Source organism: Paramisgurnus dabryanus, chromosome 24 (genome assembly GCF_030506205.2).
Source record: "Paramisgurnus dabryanus chromosome 24, PD_genome_1.1, whole genome shotgun sequence".
Lineage (NCBI taxonomy): Eukaryota > Metazoa > Chordata > Actinopteri > Cypriniformes > Cobitidae > Paramisgurnus > Paramisgurnus dabryanus.
The window spans coordinates 611,631-633,367 of NC_133360.1; the positions used below are offsets into that span (position 1 = coordinate 611,631).

Consider the following 21,737-nt stretch of genomic DNA (forward strand, 5'->3'; position numbering starts at 1 on the left):
TGTTGTTTCTTCGACTATTTGACATTTGTTCAATATATATATAAAAAAAACACACAAACCTCAGCGATCTCTTTGTATTTTCCATCCATAGATGTGCGCAGATCCACAGGCAGATGTTTATGAGTGACAGGTGTACCGGGCAGTGAACGCTGAGACATCAACGGCCTCTGATCTGAAGAACCATACAGATCTATACAGAGAGAAAGAGATTATTAAACATAATAAAAATATTTACTGGATACTCATAACAAATGAAATCATAACACCACAGATTCTTCACACTGAATTTACAAAGACATATTGAACTTTTGCACAACTTTATGAGCATCTCTACAGTCAGCTGGTAAACACTGACCAATCAGAAACAAGTATTCTACAGACACTTCTTAAATGTAAGAAATGCACACAAACACCTGTACATGACACAATGGCGATGCACGCATGCACACACACACACACGTATGTATGTAAATGAGGATAGATCAGAAACTTCTTTATAATAACATTAGACTAACACAACCCTAATAAACTTAAACGTAACAGAAAGTTATATAGTAGTGTGCAAGATATATATGTGACACTACGTGTGTGTGTGTGTGTGTGTGTGTGTGTGTAGTACCTGTGTGTAGTTTGTTCGTTGCTGTAATGCACAGGAACACTTAATGTCCATCACCTATACAACTAACAACTCTATCTATCTATGGTTCTGTCTTATTTTCTTATGCTACATCACTTTCTCTCTCTCTCTCTGTGTGTGTGATTGGGACGGTCAGGTTTAGTCTGGATTGGGTTGTACCAATGTTCATAGTGAGGGGTTTGGGATAAACCACAATGGGCTCTGGAATTCTGAGGAATCCTGAGAAAATTAGCCACTAGTATTCATGAGAACTAAAAATAAGACCCCAGTCCTCCATCATCCAGCAGTATAAAACACATCGAGACACAGTGAACCGTGACAATGACCCAGATTATGATGAAGTGTAGTATATAACAAAATTCACAGTACACACACATATACAGGGCTAGAACTTTACTTTTTTAGTAGCACAGGTACTCCCAAATGTAAAAGTTAGGAGTTCATCATCCTGAAGATTAAAAGCTTGAACAATCAAACTTGATTTTTTAAATGTTTTCCACACACTTCACTTGTGCTTGGCTCATTATTAAACAAGCTATATGCTTAAAATGTGTGGATTTATGAGGCCCTATAAAAACAATGGAATGTTATTTTGAATTATTTATTTTAAATTCAGTTTTTTATTTTCACAAATGCTTATTTGTGAATTTTCACTTTTAAATTTCTTTAATAATTGATTACATTTCCCTAATCAAACAGCATGTTTTCTTTTAAACCAAATTCATAAAATGCAATAATGAATCTTCTCTCAAATAATAAAATAAAAATAAAAAAAACTACATTTTCATTAAAACATTGCATTTTTATTTTGTCAAAGTGCTGCGTAAAAAACCTTTTTAAATTAGAAATGAAAGTAAACATCTTTTTAGAGTGATTATATTATTTAAGACATTTTTGTTTATTATTTAAGTAATATAGTAATATATTTCTGTCAAATTCATGACGTTTAACAGACTTATTTTAATGGGTTGGCAGTGTATTTGATTGCATTTATCAATGTTCAATGACTCTGACAGTAGCTCTGAATATGAACTTCATATATTTGTGTCCTCGGATGCTAAAAACAGCACGAAACTGACTGAGTCATCCGTATTAAGTTTAATTGGTCCCCATGAGATGCTCGCTAATTATTTCACAGTATATGCAAACATTTTGTAAAGAAATTAATAACAATTTTTTGCACTCGTACAAATGCTAATTAAATTATGTCACAAAATGGTCGCAATTTCGAGCCCTGCATATAAGATGTAAACAAAAAAAATATTCTGCATACGATTAGTTGCGATTAATCATTATGCAGCATCTATGTGAGTGAATCATAGCAAAAATAATCTGTAAAGTTAAACAGACATTCAGCTAACATTAAATTTAGACAGGATTCACTCATTTACAGTCCTGTTAACAACAACAGCACAACAGCAGATCACAGTTATCATAACAACAACACAACACCAGTACTGAATACTAACACACACACACACACACATATATATATATCTATCTGATGTGTGTGCAGACTGTTGATGTGTTGCATGCGTGTTTTCTCAGACGTCACCGTCATCTTATCAGTAATTCATGAGGTCACACACTCACGTACAGAGTTCCTCTTTCTCTTACACCTCATATATCATTCATGTATGTGTTTGTGCAAGGAAAGAGCTGCAAGATGTACAGAAATTACATAAATGTCTTAATCACTGAATTATTTTATATGTCAAAAACTTTATGTATAGTCAACATTTCAAGCCAATACAGTGAGCACTGAAATAGGATGCTTTCTTTTCACTGAAAAACAAAAATAAACCATTTTTTAAAAATATATTTTATCTTAATTTAATTTAGCAAAATTAAGCATTATCACATACCGCATTGTTTAGCAAGTTACTGCATTTTCTTTAAATATCACACTGTGAAAAAATGCAGCATGAATGACGTTAAAACAACTGTTTTTTTTGCAAGTGAATTCAAACCTACTATTTTAAATTTTGATCTGTGATAAGTTGACATAACTTATAAAAACAAGTTTAAATTATTTAACTTAATTGTTCATTTAAAGTAACATAAAAATACATGTTGATTTGACAAAGATGCTGTGTTTTTTTTACAGTGTGATATTAAAGGAGATGCGGTAACTTGCTAAACAATGCGGTATACGATAATGCTTTAAGTTTGCAAAATGAAATGAAATTATGATAAAATATATTTTAAAAATGAAAACGTTAATTTTACAGTGTATGCAGCCCTAGCTCAGGATGAATAGTGCATAAAGTTTTTTTGTGTTTGTTCTTAAATTTGCTAAATAAAACCGAGACAGGACGTCCTAAAGTCACATGCTGACCCATCATTAATTTATCATGACAAACACACACCTGTGCAAACATTATTACACATAAATAATCATCAAACAAAATTAGGAAAATATTAATAAAGCAAATAAAAATGCATTATTATTATATTATATTATAATAATTATTATTATTTAAAAATAAATAATAATAAATAATTTATAAACAAATATTTTAATTTAATAAATTCAATATTAATATAATGCACATTTTAGTGCAATGATTATTATAATTTTAACATTAAAGTTATTATAAAATTTAAAATATTACTATACAAAACTAATAAACTAATAATAAATATATATCATTTTAGTAGATTTGATTAGGCATGCCATAAAAACACTCCTTTAGAGTGGTGTGTTACTGCGTTACTCTAAAGATCTGATAACCGTACACACCCCACCCCGTATATCTCTCGCCCCCCCCTCTCTCTCCCCCTGACTGTCGTATACACTCACCAGGACTGGTCCAGCTCTGTAAACTGCCTCTCTTATGAGCTTTAGCTTTGCTCTGTGCTGGAGCTGTGCTGGAGTCCATGCTGCTGACTGCACACAGGATGGATGCAGAGAGAAAGAGAGAGAGAGAAAGAGAGAGAGAGAGAGAGAGAGTGCTAGTAGAGAGAGAGTCTATCAGCAAAGAAGCAAAATATGAGAAGAGGAGGTGGGGACTGGGGATCTCTTAGCGCAGTAGTGGGGGCGGGGCCTGTGAGGAATGACTCTACTCTAAGGGGAGGGGCTTAGGATTCCCCTACATCAGCCAATCTGATCTGTTGCTGCGGCAAGCATGCAGCAAAATGACATCACTAGGAGAGAGTGAACATGTTTGAAATGTTTTGGCGTATGTCCATACTACAGATACTGTTACTGAAGTATGCATACTGTGTGCAGAATAAGAAGTTACTGTAGACATAAAATGTGCACTATTTTTTATGCACACTGTTTGGGAATGTATCCCATAATGCAATGCGCTTAGATCTATATGTTAGATAGTCATATTTTGTGGATACGACATACGCAAGTATCTCAGAGAGAAAGAGAGAGAGAAAAAGAAAAATAGAGAGAATTCCCTGGAGTATCCCTATAGGACCACAGCCAAAATTCGATATCTGCTGTCAACAGCTCATGACTCTTGACTGAACACACAACAAATAGTTCAGACAGACATCATCACTGACTGACAGACAGCTGATTCTAGCCAAGAACCGCCCACTTAGGAAAACAGCCCAGAATGACACAGAATGCAGCCAATTACAGAAGACTTCAGTTTAGGTACGACGCCGCAAGAACTGACAGACGGATGACGTCAAAGTATCGCGAGAGCGAGTCAAAATTAGACTTCTCCGTATGGTTTCTCGAATCGCTCTCGCGGTACTTTGACGTCATCCGCCTGTCGTTTCTTGAAATCGAGCTAAGATCAGCCGGCAAACACTTTAAAATCATGCCAAACCTATTTGTGTACAGAAAACACCGAAAATTTTGAGAAAATACTATATGTAGATTTTTGTGAGTTTATGAAATTTCACAAGTATATTCACTAGTTGTAAAATCCATTGACTAGTCTTTCCTCAGCATTTAGGAGATTTAGCAGTGTGAGAACTTGACGTCATTCATTTCTTGGTGGACATAAAACAGATCGTTTTTACGCGTGTTTTCGGCTTATGAAAGTTTTTTTACAGCTTAATAACTTCATACAAAAAAACTTTTTCACACAAAGAGGAAGTTTGATATCAGATCTGCTGTCATTATGACTTTAAACTGTGGTAAAACCTAGACCCGGTTAAATATTCACCCAGTCAGGGTCAAAGGTTCCTCACATTTGTCCTTAAATAATTATACCCTACACTTCAAATAAACATAGAAACATCACATACGTGCAATAAATACATGAATAATGTGTTACATGTGTATTACAGACCTGTAAGTTATATCTATCATCGCATCATGTGTGTGTTACTGTGTCATCCATTCAGTTTATGATTCTGATTCTATGATGTATTTGTTCAGAATTAAATATTATGTATAGCATGTTTATTAATGTTATATATTGCTGTGTTGTGTGGTGAACTCACTCGTCATGTTTCTCGATTCGGAATGGTTTCGTTGCTGATGAAAATGATGCTGTTCAGTTATATGAATGATCACAGTCAGGTTCCGTGTTTATCATCAATCGAGGTGTTGAGGTTTATCTGTAAAACACAAACTTTATATCGTCCATGAATGAAAAACACGTCCGGTTGTAAGCTGAATCCGCTCGTTTGAGTTTCTCAGGACTTTGATGAACTTTAGCAGAAACAATGGAGTCATTTAAAGGGACCGCAGCACATTAAAATATGCACAACCAGATCGGAACAAAACCTGGCGGGTTTAACGGGCATTCGGCTAATATATATAGGTTTTTAATCAATTAAAGTGTAAATTTTTAATGTAATCTGTTTAACTGGTCATTCTTTGATTAACAGAATGTTCTTCTCACCACCAGCAGATGTCGCTGCTCAGCTACAATATGATTCTAATATTATATCATTAGCCTACATAGAAAACCGCCGGGTTTTAAACACCAATTTACATTAATACCACATAACAGAGAAATGTTAGATAAAAACATACTCTAATTTTTTTTTTTTACAAATGTAGCCGTAAAAATGTACAAGATTACATCCAATTGGAACCCGCCTCTAGTTTACGTCATTCGAGTGGGCGTGGCTCTCGGTTTTTCGTCTTCCGGTGAGTGAGGTGATTTAAAGCGCACATTCTTATTGTAATATGCTGCGGTCTGTTATATTTGTTATGATTGTAAACACATCGCTTCTCAGCGTAAAAAGTTTAATTTCAGCATGTGATCGCGTGAAGGTAAACATATTAATCTTAGACGAGACACTGAATAGTGACTGAGATACCTCAAAAAACAGTACGCATTATAAGACATTAACCTGACAGAAATGTGTACGTGAATACATTTGTCGATAGGAGTATATAATGCATGATGTGTTTTTAATGCGTTCACGTGCAGAGTAGATATTTTAAAGAGGACGTGTTGTTGGACTGAATGTGTAACTGTGTATCTGTTTGGTGACGTCACATTTATTTATACAATGTTGCATTGATTCAAAGATGCTCTAAAAGAAGAAATACGAAGAATAAACAGGAAAACGTTTATATACATTATGTATGAATGTATGTATATAGACACATACATACATAATAAATGTCCTCATAAATAGATTAATAATCTAATGAAATGGTAAATGCTTCAATGACTATAAAACATGTAGGTTCAGTTTCCCAGACAGGGTTTAGATTAATCCAGGACTAGAATTAGTTATATTGGGATATTTAAGTAGCTTTTACAAATATACCTTACAAAAACAATACTGGTGTGCATCTTGAGATAAAATAATGGCACCGATATATATTAAGATGTGTCCGTGTAAGACATTTTTAAATTAAGGCGCATCTCAAACACGCCGAAGTCCATTATGATGATAAATAATTAACAGGCTTCATATTAAACTAGACATGCCTTACATTGAAATGGCCCTTAGAAAAGAAAAACAAATATAAGAGCATTACATGTAGGATTTTAATCCTTAAAGGAATATTCAACTTTCAAAAAAAATTCTGATAATTTACTCACCCTGATGCCATCCAAGATGTTAATATGATTCTGTGTCTTATGTTTTTTGAGGAAAACTTTCCAGGATTTTTCTCCATATAGTGGACCCCAACAGTTTACAGTTTCAATTCAGCTTCAAAGAGCTCTAAATGATCCCAACCGAGGCATATAGATACGTTCCCCCTAAAAGGAAGTACTTTTTAACCACTACTTCTCGTCTAGGACTAGCCCTGTGACGCACCAGCGTGACCTTGCGTATTACGTAATCAAGTGGAAGGGTCACGCATGACGTATGTGAAACCAGTGCTCCAGTGACCGCTTCCTTTTGCATTCAGGTCAGCCACATCTCTTGAAACATAAAAAACCCCATCTCTTCCAAAAATACTTGACATAGATATTGACGGCATTTCTATTTCTTAATAGTTAAATAATAACTTACTTAACCAATTTAATATGTACGTTTTGATTTTAGCCGACCAGAATGAGTCTACAATCCAAACACACAGGAATATCTCAAGATAAAACAGGTAGTTATTAAGACCATGAATGATCCAGAAGCCTTCAGAATGATGCATGAAGATACTGAGGAACAAAGAGGTTTGTGTTTATACCCGATGCTTAAAGATCTCATGTTCTTCTGTCTACTTTCCTTATGTTTGCTTATTTAATTCTTCAGACCTGATGTGGATGAACGGCGATGATGAAGAACTGGAGAAACCTCAGAATTTCTTACAGATCAAAGAGGCAGAGGATGATTTCAGCTGTTTTCAGTATGAACAGAGTTCGGCATGTCTTCAGAGATACATAACGGTTCACATCGGAGAGAAAACAAACACGTGTGATCAGTGTGGGAGGAGTTTCACATCTAAAAGTCATCTTAATAGACACTTAATAATTCATACCGGAGAGAAACCGCACACATGCCATCAGTGTGGACAGAGTTTCACGCGTTTAGAAACCCTCAACAGGCATTTAGAGATCCACAGCGGACAGAAACCGTACACGTGCCTCCAATGTGGAAAGTGTTTCACACGTACAGGAAACCTGAAGAGACATCTAGAGATCCACGCTGAGACGACTTTAGAGAAGACTTTGTACACGTGTCATCAATGTGAAAAATCATTTACACGTCTCCATAACCTAAAGAGGCATTTAAGAGTCCACAGTGGTCAAAAACCCCACACGTGTCACCAATGTGGAAAGAAGGTAATGGATAAAGAAAAGCTGAAGGTTCACATGAGGATCCACACTGGAGAAAAACCCTTCATGTGTTCCCACTGTGGAAAAAGCTTCATGTATGCGATCAGTCTCAAAAATCATCTTCTCACTCACTCGGACGTCAAACCGTTTCACTGCGATGTCTGCGGTAAACGATTCGTTTCAGCATCAGGGCTAAAGCGACACCTGCAGGTTCACGCCAACGAGAAACCTCACGCGTGTCCGGTGTGCGGGAAGTGTTTCGCTCGGCTCGACTGTTTACAGAAGCACCAGGACATACACGCCGGGGTGAGAGCTCACGTGTGCTTTCACTGTGGGAAGGCTTTTACTACGGTAAGCCAACTGAAAGAACATCAGAGGATTCATACTGGAGAAAAACCGTACAAGTGTTTGCAGTGTGACATGAGGTTCACTAAACCATCCACCCTGAGTACACATAAGAAAGTACACACCGGAGACAAACCGTATCACTGCTCTTCATGTGGGAGGGGTTTCAAACAATCAGCGCAACTACTGGAGCACGTGAAAAAACGCCACAGTTGACCATCTTCAAAATGTCTTGTTTTGGTTGAAAAAATATGGTCCTTTAATATCATTTATTAATGTGTAATTGTAGAGTAGGGCTGGGCGGTATATCAGTATTTTTTCCCATCGGGATACGGGATGAGACATAGCGTCTATTTCGGTATGTTCTGATTTGTATGCCAAATTCGGTATGTCGGAAATGTACACCAAGGACTGATGTAAGCTTTCCAAAATCTTTGTGCAGTTGAATATTTTTAAACAGCAGCTGGGTTTCCATCACCTTGAATTTAAGGGCATTTTAAAGTATCGCATAAGAAACGAGTCGCCAAATTTAGATTTAAAGTCCCTTAATTGACAAAAAAGTTTTTTATGTTTGCTTGAGATGATTTTTGACTCATACAAAAAAAGAGTAAATGTGAATAATAAAGATGGAAACACATGCCGAATAAATACTGATGTAGCGAACATTACCAAATATGGGTTTTGACAACATCGCAATACCCTCGCTGCTAGTGCCTGCATCAAAAATGTGACTTTTTTGGTATGTGCACTGCATTCAGTTTGGCAATTACAAGCTGTGCTGCTAGTCAATTTATAACTTGCCCAATCATAACTAAATTTCTGTCTCAATTTTCTAAGCGTGCCTTCTTTTATTGACTGTTGGTTACAAGTTACCAGTACACCGTCATTCGCTCAAACAATTTAATGGAAACGCACCTAATTACGTTTTTCGCAGATTTTAATTTAAGAAACCCAGCTAGTGAGGAAAACCCTTCGAAATTTTATTTTCATCATACGCTGTTTCAGTAAATGTGTTTAACTTGCATGAAAACATTTATTCAACTTTCTAGAATTTACCAGGATATTTATCATATACTGTAACTCGTCCCAAAACTTTTTATAAACCTCATTAAAGCCACAATATGTAAAACACTTGTACAATGTAATAAAATTAATGTAGTTGTGTACATTATTCCCAAAGTTTCCAAGGATTTGTAAATCCAGAGAAATTCCTGTTTTAAAGGTGCTTGTGGGACTTTTAGCATCATCTAGCGGTGAGATGTGAATTGCAACCAATGGGTCAGTCCACAGCTCACCCCTCCTTTTCGAAACACATAGAAAAGCTACGGTAGCCGCCACAGGACAAACACGTCATTGTCTGAAATAACGTAGTGATGAAACACAAACAGTTTGTCCGTTTAGGGCTACTGTAGAAACATGACGCTACTTCCATGTAAGGAGACGAAACTGATCATTCTAAGGTAATAAAAACAATTCAGTTCATTACGTAAGGTCTTTATACACCACTGATAATATAGGTATGTAGATAATATTGCATTTCTGTCAAGAGATTCTCCTAAAAGTTACACACTGCACCTTTAAATAATCGCCCACCCTTCTCGCTTGTAATCGTCAGCCTTTTAGTGACTTAACATCTGTGCTATTGCAGTTAATTCATTATGATGGCATAAAATAATGAGATCAAATGTACAGGGAAAAACATTAATTCATTACCTCATCCATAAACATAATAAGTGAATTTAATACATATCTGAACGGTGAAAACATCATCATAACGCCAAGCTTTACCTTTGTTATTGTTTTGAAAGTGCGACCTCTAGTGGTGTAAATCCTACATATTGTGGCTTTAATCTATGAATAAGCTTGTCTTTGTTTTTGGAATAAAACATTTGACTCATTTACCAGATGTGTTAGATCTGTAAATTATATGGAGTATTTAAAGGCATAGTTCACCTAAAAATAAATAATAAATGATGTCATGTTTTACTCACCTGCATGTTGTTCAAAACCTGTATGAGTTTCTTTATTCTGTCAAATACAAAAGAAGATATTTTGATAAATGGTGGCAAGCACACAGTTGACGTTACCCATAGTATTTGTGTTAACTACTCTGAAAAACATTTTTCAAAATATCTGACGTGTTAATTATGTAAACTCTTGCCGGTCACAAACAATTTTCTGACCTTATGATGTGATCTCTTACCTTATATTGACTTTCAAAAAGAAGCAAGAGTCAAAAATATCAGGGGTCCACAGAGAAGAGTCACTGTATTGTATTAGAAAGCTTTACAGTCATAAAAGCACTTCAGGATAAATACAATAACATAAGGTTTAATATTCAGTTAAACAATAAAACAAACATAAAAATGACCTCATTGCACATCTGGCTAACACACTTCCCTTTCTAAAAGTAAAAACTGTGGGATTATATTACACAAACACACACACAGGTAATGGTCCCTGTTGTTGGACTCCGTAAAGCGTAGTGTCGTTTGAAGAACCGTACTCGTGAAGAAAAGAATCACTGTAGAAGCTCTTCCCAAGAAATGGGTTTGGAAAAGACCTCACGCTCCAGCCAGAGGTCATAGTTCATCTGGAAGTCTTCTGGTAAGTCAATACGCTGCCCCAGGACACTCTGGAGGCAGTTGTCCACCGGGAGGAATTCAGGGTTACATTGGTTCTTGTCGTAGCGCCGGCTGTTGAAACGCTCGATGTTGGCACGCAGGGCGCATTCTTCAGCCTGGAAGTCCCACGGGCGGGCGTCCAGGTCTGCTATCAGAGACACATGGCGTGGCGATTAATTTTAACCACACACACACAAACACACACACACACACACACACACACACTCTCAAAAGCATTGTGCAATGACCTGCTGGTTCACATGTATTTGATATCTTAGGGAGTGTGCTCACCAAAGTATTTAAACGCAGCTGAAAACGGCAGTCAGGCGGTGACTGTAGTTGCTTGCCAGCTTTTTTTCAGCTAAGCGCTTTAGATGTTATGATACTTCTGTTTTGTCTATCAGTCAATGAACGATGAACCGGTTGGTTGTTGTGATATTTGTCCCACCCCATATTTGATAAGTGACATTGACGAGCGGAGCGCGTCACCCAAAGTTTAATATTTTTTCAAAACTCGCCAGCTGTTGGCATGTTTGAAATGGCTGGTGCTTCTATTAAAACATACGCCGGTGTAAATCCTTTGGTGTGCATGCTACCTTATAGCCGTTTCCTCACCGTTTCCGTAAGCCCAGTCGTCATTAAGGCGATGACGCACTTTCTGGTATATCGCAGACATGGTCTTCATGTTGCTCTTCCTCCACTGCCGTCCCAGATACTTTGTTTGAACTTTGAGCAGTTTGAGCACATAAAGCTGCATCATGGCCTGCTTGACCTTCAGCGCCCTCTTCAGGATGGGAGCAGATTTAAATACCACCAACATCTAGAAACAGGAGCAAAATTTTTTTTAAGAATAGTTTGCAGTGTAAATAGAAACCTTTGCTTTGGTGTGGTCGTATCTTACCATGGTCCTGGAGTGTTTCCATTTGGTGAGTTTATTGAGGATGCGCAGCAGGTTGATGCACGAGAATAAGTTCCTCCAGCAGAACTGATTATTATCACCAGCTTCCTGTTAACAAAACACACATCGCATTAAAAGACGCCCAGAGGATCTTCAGTCTTTTATGTGTTTTTGTTTTTGTGTGTGTATTATTTCTCACCAGACTCTCAGCTGTGAGTTCTGGAAGCTCATGCACGACACAATGTGGGAAATCCAGAACCGAGATGCTGCCAGGAAACGTCACATTAGTACCCAGAAAATAACATATGATATGAGATGCTGACTGAAGAAGACTCACCTGTTTTTAGCGGTGATGTAGGACATGATGTTCTGGTTGAAAAACTTCAGGATGAGTGGAATACAGTTGGCAAACACCAGGTGCTGAGCCATGTACTCAAACTACATCAACATGCTCACGTTAGGATGTTCATTAAACAATAAGAGTTTATTAAATTTATCATAAAAACGTGTGTGTGTGTGTACCTGATAGACGTGATTGAGTTTGAAGTGTTTCAGCAGCAGAAGGAGTATAGCTGAAATGGCTTTGACAATGATTTCTTTATGTCGATTCACATCCACACCCAACTTCATACTTTGAAGAACCGTGGTACTGGAGAAATATCAGATACATCACAGTCAACAAGATCTTTTAAAGTAAGTGATGGTACTGTAACCATGGCAACATGGCTAAAGTGATGGGGAAGGGACCAAACACTGACACAGATTCATATTATTACTACTCCAGATGACTATTCCAGTTAATTTGACAAAACGTATGAGGTTTGCGCGTCTTACGGCATTTCTTCAGGTAGCACGTCTGCCAGTATGTTGATGGAGTCGGTCTTTGCTTTAGACGTGGGAGCAGCAGCCAACAGGATCTTGAGGAGAGCGATCTGAAACGCACACAGCTGTCAGTATAAAACCTACTCATACTGTGTGTGCGCAGCGTGTCTGTAAACCTCTCACCATATACTGTGGTAAGCTGGGTAAAATACCCTGGTACAAGAGCTCTGTGGAGCACAGCTCCAACTCCTCTTCACCCTGAACACACAAACACAGAGGATGTATTAATGACATCACGTTTCATGAGACTCTATCAGTGATTGGCTACTCACTCCAGACAGAGGCGTCTTCTGAAATTCTTCTTCTTTAGCGATCTGAACCTCAGCGATGGACACATACTTGTGCTGAAATACAACACAACATGGTTTTACCATGGTTAATGACTGAATAAAACTGAAAGTTAGGTAAAAGATTATGTTGCAGTAAAAGGGGTGGGGTTATGCTAATTGATCATGGTGTTGCAGTGGAAGGGGCGGAGATATGTGAAAAGACTGATGTTGCAGTAAAAGGGGTGGAGTTATGCTAAATGATCATGATGTTGCAGTGGAAGGGGCAGAGTTATTTTAAACAATCACAATGTTGCAGTAAAGTGGCGGAGTTAAACAATCATGATAGTGGAGTTATGTTAAATGATCATAATGTTGCAGTGGAAGGGGTGGAGTAATTATAAACAATCACAATGTTGCAGTAAATGTGGCAGAGTTATTTTAAACGATCACAATGTTGCAGTAAAAGTGGCCGAGATATTTTAAACGGTCACAATGTTGCAGTGGAAGGGGTGGAATTATTTTAAACGATCACAATGTTGCAGTAATAGGTGCAGAGTTATTTTAAACGATCACAATGTTGCAGTAAAAGTGGCGGAGTTAACCAATCATGACAGTGGAGTTATGTTAAACGATCAAGATGTTGCAGTGGAAGGGGTGGAGTAATTTTAAAAGATCACAATGTTGCAGTAAAACGCGCGGGGTGATTTTTTTAACGATCACAATGTTGCAGTAAAAGTTAAACAATCAGGATAGTGGAGTTATGTTAAACGATCATGATTTTGCAGTGGAAGGGGTGGAGTAATTTTAAAAGATCACAATGTTGCAGTAAAATGCGCGGGGTGATTTTTTTAACGATCACAATGTTGCAGTAAAAGTTAAACAATCAGGATAGTGGAGTTATGGTAAACGATCATGATTTTGCAGTGGAAGGGGTGGAGTAATTTTAAAAGATCACAATGTTGCAGTAAAAGGGGCGGAGTTAAACAATCATGATAGTGGAGTTATGTTAAACGATCATAATGTTGCAGTGGAAGGGGTGGAGTAATTTTAAATAGAGCCCGACCGATTTATCGTTTTGCCGATTTTATCGGCCGATATGAGCATGTCGCAGATATATCTGTATCGGCGTATTAGCCGCAGATATGAAGCCGATATGAACGTTCCTTACAGAACACATTAAATGCTTTTGAAAGATGTAAGTACTTGTTTGTCCAGCAGAGTGCGCCCTATTGGTTGCTAATGGCGACTCAGGTCACTCACTGTAGTGACATCAGCCAATCCCCCACCCCCTTCACTTTAGTCAGTCTCTCAGTTCAGATGGCGGCCGCGGCAGTCACGCGGTTTCTTCAAAACATTTTACACCTGGTATTAAGGCGCGCTTTGGTCGATTGGATTATAAGTGGACGAGAGAGACACATTCCTGTTTACATTTGGTGGTTTTAATCAGTCTTTTTTGTCCACTTGCGAGTTGTTTAAAACGCAAGCGGAAGAAATGACGCGAGGCGGAGAAAGGACGCGCTTAAACTGACGCGCAGTCTGTGGGAGTACAGCTGCTTGTGCTGTTACATGCTCATTTCAAAGCAATTGATTAAATAAACTCGCGCAACTTTACACCCTTTCTTAAATAAAAGAGGCGGAGAGCAGACGCTTTAGTTTTATGAAAGTTTAAAGTCCCGGCAGAACACTGTGGGTTCGTGTTATAAAAAAGTTGTGCAGTACATTAAACATTAGCCTACATCAGTATGTTGTCAGTAATTCAAGCATTGTCGTCTTAACGGTAAGTTTTTAATTAATTTGTGAAGTCCATAACTTACTCTAAAGCTAATAAACAATGACTTTATAAGTTTCCATTTTTTAAAATAAGCCCTATATAACATTATTCTCGTTAAAACTGACAATGGTTTAAGTTATATGTATTTTGTTTTGTTTGTGTTTTAAAGTTATTTATAATTAGTCAAGTTTACTGTTTTGTGCACTTATATCAGAATCATTTTGGATAATAAAGTTTATTGTTAACTTGTAAAACACACCTGCCTATATTACATATCTTTGTCACGTCATTTTAAGTGTTTGATCACCACATTTGTGGTGTGATCATAGAGTGATCATTGCAAAAAGTATTCATATATAGTATATTCTGTTAATGTATATAGTGTATTCTATGTACAGTACTGTAGTAGTATAATATACTGTAGTATATGTTTACTGTACTATAATATGCACATAATGAATATCGGCCGATATATCGTTATCGGTCTTTTTTTACTCTGTAATATCTGTATCGGCATCGGCCCAAAAAAATGCATATCGGTCGGGCTCTAATTTTAAACGATCACAATGTTGCAATAAAACAGGGGGAGTTATTTTAAAAGATCACAATGTTGCAGTAAAAGGGGTGGAGTTAAACAATCATGATAGTGGAGTTATGTTAAACGATCATGATTTTGCAGTGGAAGGGGTGGAGTAATTATAAAAGATCACAATGTTGCAGTAAAACGCGCGGGGTGATTTTTTTAACGATCACAATGTTGCAGTAAAAGTTAAACAATCATGATAGTGGAGTTATGTTAAACGATCATGATTTTGCAGTGGAAGGGGTGGAGTTAAACGATCATGATGTTGCAGTGGAAGGGGTGGAGTTATGCTAAATGATCACGATGTTGCAGTGGAAGAGGTGGAGTTAAACGATAATAATGTTGCAGTAAAAGGGGTAGAGTTATGTTAAACGGTCACAATATTGCAGGGAAAAGGGTGGAGTTATGTTAAACGATCATGAAATTGGTTAATCACCTGTTTGAGCGTTTTGATGCTTTCATGGATCGGTCTGGGCAAACCAACCACCGTATCCGTATCACTACAACAAAAAACAAACAAGAACACAAATGAATCACAATTGCTTACAAAAATCAAACTGCCTCAATGTGATAAAACTCTCACCTTCCCAAAGTGTAACCGATGAATTTACTCCTACTGGACTCCAGAAAATTCTCGATATCCTTTTCCCTGTGACAAAAAAACAAGTCAGTGATCTCACTTGAACCACAAGAAACAAGTTCAAGCGATGGAGTGATGATATCTACCTGACTTTAGGAGCCCAGGGGAGACCCTTGGGAAAACAGACCCTCTCAGTGGGCGGATGAGGGATGGGCGGTGGCATGACCTCATCACGCTCCAGTGGGAATGGCTCCGACTCCATAGAGTTGTCGTTATCGTCATTCTCGTCCTCCTCCTCGCGAGAGTCGTCTGCCTTATACGGGTCTTTCTCATTAAACGCATCCAGATTGTCTTGTTTTATGAGAGCCTGCGGAGATGAAGAGAGACTTTAAAAACGGCTCATGATACATTTATCTTCTAAACATTTAAAGACCTTGTGTTCCCTCCTGGCACGTCTCTGCTGTTGTTCGATGAGATCGGAGGCAGATGCCGGTGGAGATGCCGCTCTCATACTCCTCACCACACGGATGGTGTCCTCCGGCAGGGGCGGCAAACCCAGCGCTGCACGTTTACCGATCTTACTGCTCTGCAACTGCTCGAATCCTCCAAGAGTAAACTAGACACCAGAAAATGGCGAGTTAAAGAAGGACAACAAGGATTTGTGCCTGTTAACATTGTGCATAACATTATTCTCACCAGGATGGTCTTCCAAAGGAGCAGCAGAACTTTCTTCATTGGGAAATGAGGGGCGTGACCACTGCAGAACTTGGTCACCATCCCAAAAAGCATGACTGAGACAGGCTCATGGTTATAAAGAGAAGAACCTGTGATCATCAGAAACACAGATCACTGAACAAGACGGTGACAGATGCTTTAAAAAGATGTGGTTAGGTGGAAATCTTTAAATGATCCCTCATGTTAATATCTGCTGAGATCTCACTAAAACAAACCGAGTTCAGATTTGAAGGTTTCTTTGATGGTTCTCCACTCTGGAGTATCTGTAGGTTCTTCACGCTGGATGGTTTCCACCATCAGGTACATGATGTTCAACAACACCCTAAAACACACACATTGGGTTCGTTAGACGTGTCTTGGTTTGACTTGGCTATATATTTACACGCGTGTGTTTTTGTACCTGAGGTCAGTGCTGTCGGCCAGAGAGATGGCAGGTTTCCTGACGGCGCTGCTACATGCCGCACTGTTACTGAAACACATTAAAAATCCATTCACAACCCTTCTGTTATTTCACTAATATCTATTATTAATGATTGTTCGCATGCGGTGTTTCTCACTCGATTTCCATATTGAGCAGCTCCACCAGAGCGGTGAAAGCTCCAACATCCAACAGTAGAAAGATGTTATATCTCATCCAGTGCTGGACCTCCATCTCTGAGCTACACTCACCAAACGTCCCTGAAACATCACACACCGTCTATCACATTTACAGTTAAATCACACGGCGCTGTGAACACATATAACCAAGAAGGACGTTTTCTAGAAGACCTTGTGCCATATACAGAAGAGCTCTGGCGACTTTTAAACGTCGCTCTCTGCCGATGACGTCCAGGCCGTCCAGCAGACGCATGGCATGAGTCCTGTGCTGAACCGATTCCAGCTCGGTCCATTTCTTTTCGGGCACTGTCGAAACAAAACATGAGATTGCAGGGTTAAAAATAGTGATAAACCGTTATATTGAAGATGCCGATATATCGGCTGATATTTGGATTTTTTTTATCGCCATCGGCTGATAAATCTTTTCAAGCGGCCAGTACATTTCTCTATGACATGAATGTGATGTTTGTAATGAAAAGACACTCAGTGCACTTAATGTAAAGCCAAAATTTGACAGCCAGTAAAATGACCAATCTTTATTCACTATAACATGACGTTATGTTGTGTCACACACTAGTTCAACACACTTATTTAAACAGTAACGTGAGATGTCAGGTGCATTTTAATTATGTCTTGTAAATATATTTTAAGTACTTTCAAAGGGTATATTTATAAATGTTATGCATAACTAATGTTTATATAGTTTCACCAATTTTTTGTTTGTCTCTTATTTACTGTAATTGGGTCAGTGACAAAAACGGTTTGGCGAGATGAGAAATAAAAAAAAAACTTGTTTTAAAAGCATGCATCAGGTATATTTTAATGCACATAGTGTATTTATGTTGATTTTATGCAATAAAAAAATACATTTGCACCATTTTTAAGAAAGTTAAGACTGAATGGACCTGAAAATGTCAAATGGTGTAACCGCCAATTGCACCAATGAGAATTATTAAATAAGTTATCCATCTTAATGGCATGTAAGCATAATCATAAATAAAACACATTTAGAAATATCACACGAAAATACATTTTATTAGTTATTTCTAAATGTACATTATAATGTTTTTTTTTTTATATTTGTCCTGACATATGCTGAAAACAGCTCTGTTTTCTAAATAATCTTTGACAAATGATATATTTAAATTTTTATTTTAAAAAATCCTAGTTATACCAACTGACACAGACCGGTTACACCACATTGACATTTTTACAATTATCCCCAAATATTATTTCAAAATGAAATAAAACCAGAAATTTTAGACTTGGTCCTCAAAAAAAGAAAAAAAAATGTATGCAAGTAATCTGCAAATTTGTATAGAAATTTTAACCCTTTGACCATAACACATTGAACCATACGGACACAAATTAATAAACGTCACGACATTGACCCAATTACATGTGTGTTATATCGGCCAATCAGCATTAAAGCATTCTTAATATCAGTATCGACCATAAACAACAACAAGTAACTTTTTTTTTACAAATGTTCATATTGCAACGTTATGTATAGTCAATATTTAGCAGACTTACAAATAACGCAAACAATCAAAGCAACAAAAGAGCTTCAAAGTTGATGTGGATGAGAATAGCGAGAAGATTGATGCTTTCTTTTCCAAAAAAGAATGTAAAACATGTATGTTGGTTATAAAGATTTTCGTTTTTAAATATTTTTAACACTTTCAGAAGGGACATATCTTAAAAATGTTACTTTTTCTGCTATAATTATGTCCCCAGTGCTTATGTGCACTGAAAAACACAGTAACTTAGTTTTGGTAAACCATTATCATGTAAAAAAAATAGCTCATTGAAATTTGGCTCCCCTTGTGATGTCAGAAGGGGACAAACCACTATTATGTTGATCAGTGTTTGCATTTCATAAACTCATTTGCAATTTAAAGGACACACCCAAAACAGCAAATTTTTGCTCACACCTACAAAGTGGAAATTTTTACATTTTATAATAAATTATCTATATGGTAAAACTCATATATGTACTCTGGGGATGTGATAAAACATCACCGTACAGAACATGCAAGTTATCGCACAGTTCTTAAATATTTTGCAAGCGCTACATTCCAGTTAATGATGAATTCAGTTCCGTTAATAATAAAAACAAAAGACAAAATATAAGAAAATAGATCAGCGCTTACTGTGAGTGTGAAAATCTTCTTCAAAGCATTTCCTGTTGAGAAGAAACTCTGGGCCTTCTGTGTAACTGTACAACTCTATGAGACACAAATAATGAGTTTATACAACAGACATCTTATAATATAGTGTTGAGTTTATTATTATATCATCTCATAAGTGTACCTGAGAGTTCAGAAGTATATTTATCAGCATCTGAATATTCAAACTCCAGATCAGGAGCTTCTGATAAACCCTAAAACAAATCACAAATATGAGGAAAAATAGGTTTATACTTGACATTCATATAATCTAATACTAATGGTTAGCATACAGCACAGTTTTGGGTAAATGTTATAAGTAAATATAGTGTCATTCAAACATACTATAACACGAATAACTGATATTCACATCTTTCTGTAACAGTTATCTCTGTCACTGTACACCTTTAACATCAACTTTATATTCCGTCAGTAACATCGATTACTTAAGTAAATATCGATTATAAATTGTTGTCTGTGTTTATAATGAACTAACGTTATATTATTTTAGTGCTGTTCGGATGTTGTTGATGTTTACGCTAACATCCGCTGAAACGCTTTAAATCTATAAACACGCGACATTAACTGATATAAACACACAGGTTTGAGTCTCACCTCGGAATCTTTCCTCTGGTTTCTAGTAAATTCTCCTCTCATTTTATTCGGCAGCATTTGGTTCGGTTTCTGTTGCTTGTTATTAGCACTTATACCGACACCGTCCATCTTCACTTCCGGCTCACAGTCTCACTTCACGCGATACTCGAACATCACGTTATCACCGCCCTGCAGGCGCGCGCATCGGCCTGTGGAGAGAGCGGCCTGTGCCGTGATGTTCTATATGTTTTTACAGGCTGATGCTACATTAATAGATTTTATAAGCTTGATTTCATCTTATGTACACACCAACTTATTATTTCTGAAACACTTCTGTATAATTTTATAGTATATTTAAAATAATACATTATATTTGTTGTTTGGGCAAATTACAGACAGGAAAAATACATGTAAGAAGCATAAAATACACATTTATAACAACAATTTTATTCAATTAAATTTTATTTTATTTATATTGTGCACAATTGTTTAACACTTCCAAATCAGCTTTACATTAATAAAAAACAGAGAAAGCACAGAAAATCAGATGAGAAACATAGCAAATTACGGCGGCTAAGATTAAACCGTACTAGTGAGCGTAGTAATAATGTTACTTTTTTAAGAAGAAAGCTCTTAGTAAAGCCAATGTGTGTAGAAAATCCCTGTGGGAAAACAGCCATTGGGAGAAAAAACTTTGAGGGAGATATGGCTGATCCGATAAAAGAAATACTATCTATAAAATTCTTTATAATAAAATTAAAAAAATAAAGGAAGGGTTGGTTGTTGCTGGGCAGACTTAGGTGATCCTGTAGCAAAAATATTATATATTAAATATTCTTTGATAAATCTTAATTAAAAAAAGTGACATTAAAGCAAAAAAATATCACAAATGAGTAAACTTGGTATAAAGGTGCAGTGTGTAATTTTTAAAAGGATCTCTTGACAGAAATGCTAAATAATATACAAAACTATATTATCAGGGGTGTATAAAGACATTTTAATAATGAACCATTATGTTTTTATTACCTTAGAATGGGACATTTTTATCTATACACTGAGGGTCCCCTTATGTGGAAGTCGCCATTTTGTGCTGCCATGTTTCTACAGAAGCCCTTAATGGACAAACTTTTTTACTAATTTGTCTCTGTTGATGACATGTTTATCCGGTGACGGCTACCGTAGCTTCTCTATGCATTTCAAAAGCGAGGGAAGAGCAGTGGACTGAGCCATTGGTTGCAATTCCCAACCTCACCACTAGATGCCGCTAAAATTTACACACTGCACCTTTAAGGAATAATTCTTGTTGTGTTAAAATTCTTTCAGGAGATTAGTTAGGTAGACATGAGCTAAGCAAAGGGCAATTTGAAAATGACCCTTGTTAACCTATTGAAAGTAGACCAGCCAATGTAAAGCTGTGCCGGTTGAGCGGCTCCGTCCTACCCGACACCTAATTTGCATATTAATATGTGTGTTTGAAGAATAGAGATCCTGATGGAGGACGGTGTCAACACTTTATGATCAGCAAAAGTAGTCAGGAGAAGATAAAATCTTTGGGGAGTGTGTTAGAGCCAGCTGCACCAACTGGACGTACACCCGGTGGAAAGACTAGTCTGGATATAAAATGCGCTTTACATCCTATGTAGAATTTATACCTATTGCACCATCTAGGCATAGCACACCTCTGACACCTACTTAAAGGCATAAAGTATAAAGTCTTGACTTGTTGCTATGGCAAAAAATAAAAATAAGTAAATTGACATTGGAGCATCTAATGCACACTTGGCTGCCCCTGGTCGTAGTTTCAGATTGTGCAACAGGAGTAAATATTTTCACAAAGCCTGACAAAGGGCTTACAGCCAACTATTTTACGTCCAGCTGGCGCAACCGGCCCTAGATG

At 37.1% G+C, this 21,737-nt stretch overlaps 3 protein-coding genes across 10 annotated transcripts in view; 1 reads left to right on the forward strand and 2 right to left on the reverse strand.

Annotated features, from left to right (window-relative positions):
• The window catches only part of ampd2a (adenosine monophosphate deaminase 2a), a 22,488-nt gene extending 12,238 nt beyond the window's left edge, over positions 1 to 10,250 (reverse strand). For 4 of the 6 annotated variants that reach the window (XM_073813432.1, XM_065243208.2, XM_065243217.2 and 1 more), the window contains exons 1-4: positions 10,131 to 10,250; positions 5,051 to 5,167; positions 3,441 to 3,527; positions 60 to 190 (exon numbers count right to left, since the gene is read on the reverse strand). In XM_073813432.1, coding sequence (XP_073669533.1) covers positions 60 to 190; positions 3,441 to 3,527; positions 5,051 to 5,057 — 225 coding nt within the window. In that variant the 5' untranslated portion in view covers positions 5,058 to 5,167; positions 10,131 to 10,250. Of the gene's footprint in view, positions 1 to 59; positions 191 to 619; positions 1,259 to 3,440; positions 3,528 to 5,050; positions 5,168 to 10,130 lie in introns of those variants that run through there. The other 2 variants (XM_065243214.2, XM_065243216.2) reach the window with 2 other exon arrangements.
• Positions 5,166 to 10,122, forward strand: LOC135748253 (uncharacterized). 2 transcript variants are annotated; one of them, XM_065266409.2, is made up of 3 exons: positions 5,166 to 5,705; positions 7,067 to 7,191; positions 7,271 to 10,122. In XM_065266409.2, the coding sequence occupies exons 2-3, from the start codon at positions 7,137 to 7,139 to the stop codon at positions 8,353 to 8,355; spliced, it is 1,140 nt and encodes a 379-aa protein (XP_065122481.2). In that variant the 5' UTR covers positions 5,166 to 5,705; positions 7,067 to 7,136; the 3' UTR covers positions 8,356 to 10,122. The 2 variants fall into 2 exon arrangements, with proteins under 2 accessions (XP_065122481.2, XP_065122479.2); XM_065266407.2 differs by lacking the exon at positions 5,166 to 5,705 and adding an exon at positions 6,817 to 6,929.
• A 131-nt stretch (positions 10,251 to 10,381) lies between the features above and the next one.
• strip1 (striatin interacting protein 1) lies at positions 10,382 to 20,110 on the reverse strand. Of its 2 annotated transcripts, none has more exons than XM_065243219.2 (21): positions 19,862 to 20,110; positions 19,392 to 19,461; positions 19,232 to 19,306; positions 17,250 to 17,384; positions 17,039 to 17,159; positions 16,882 to 16,950; positions 16,697 to 16,803; positions 16,443 to 16,570; positions 16,180 to 16,362; positions 15,893 to 16,113; positions 15,750 to 15,815; positions 15,603 to 15,666; positions 12,816 to 12,887; positions 12,667 to 12,741; positions 12,496 to 12,593; positions 12,184 to 12,310; positions 11,999 to 12,099; positions 11,861 to 11,927; positions 11,665 to 11,769; positions 11,379 to 11,583; positions 10,382 to 10,911 (listed from the first exon to the last, which is right to left on the reverse strand). In XM_065243219.2, the coding sequence occupies exons 1-21, from the start codon at positions 19,967 to 19,969 to the stop codon at positions 10,661 to 10,663; spliced, it is 2,448 nt and encodes an 815-aa protein (XP_065099291.1). In that variant the 5' UTR covers positions 19,970 to 20,110; the 3' UTR covers positions 10,382 to 10,660. The 2 variants fall into 2 exon arrangements, with proteins under 2 accessions (XP_065099291.1, XP_065099292.1); XM_065243220.2 differs by having other exon boundaries at positions 10,382 to 10,908; positions 19,862 to 20,057.
• Positions 20,111 to 21,737: the final 1,627 nt, after the last annotated feature.

Coding starts and splice junctions, on each gene's coding strand:
- LOC135748253 (XM_065266409.2), top strand. CDS start 7,137: ATGAATGATCCAGAAGCCTTCAGAATGATGCATGAAGATACTGAGGAA. Junction 7,192..7,270: donor AGATACTGAGGAACAAAGAG/GTTTGTGTTTAT, acceptor TTAATTCTTCAG/ACCTGATGTGGATGAACGGC.
- strip1 (XM_065243219.2), bottom strand. CDS start 19,969: ATGGACGGTGTCGGTATAAGTGCTAATAACAAGCAACAGAAACCGAAC. Junction 17,160..17,249: donor TCTTCTGTATATGGCACAAG/GTCTTCTAGAAA, acceptor GTGATGTTTCAG/GGACGTTTGGTGAGTGTAGC. Junction 11,770..11,860: donor AACTCACAGCTGAGAGTCTG/GTGAGAAATAAT, acceptor TTTTGTTAACAG/GAAGCTGGTGATAATAATCA.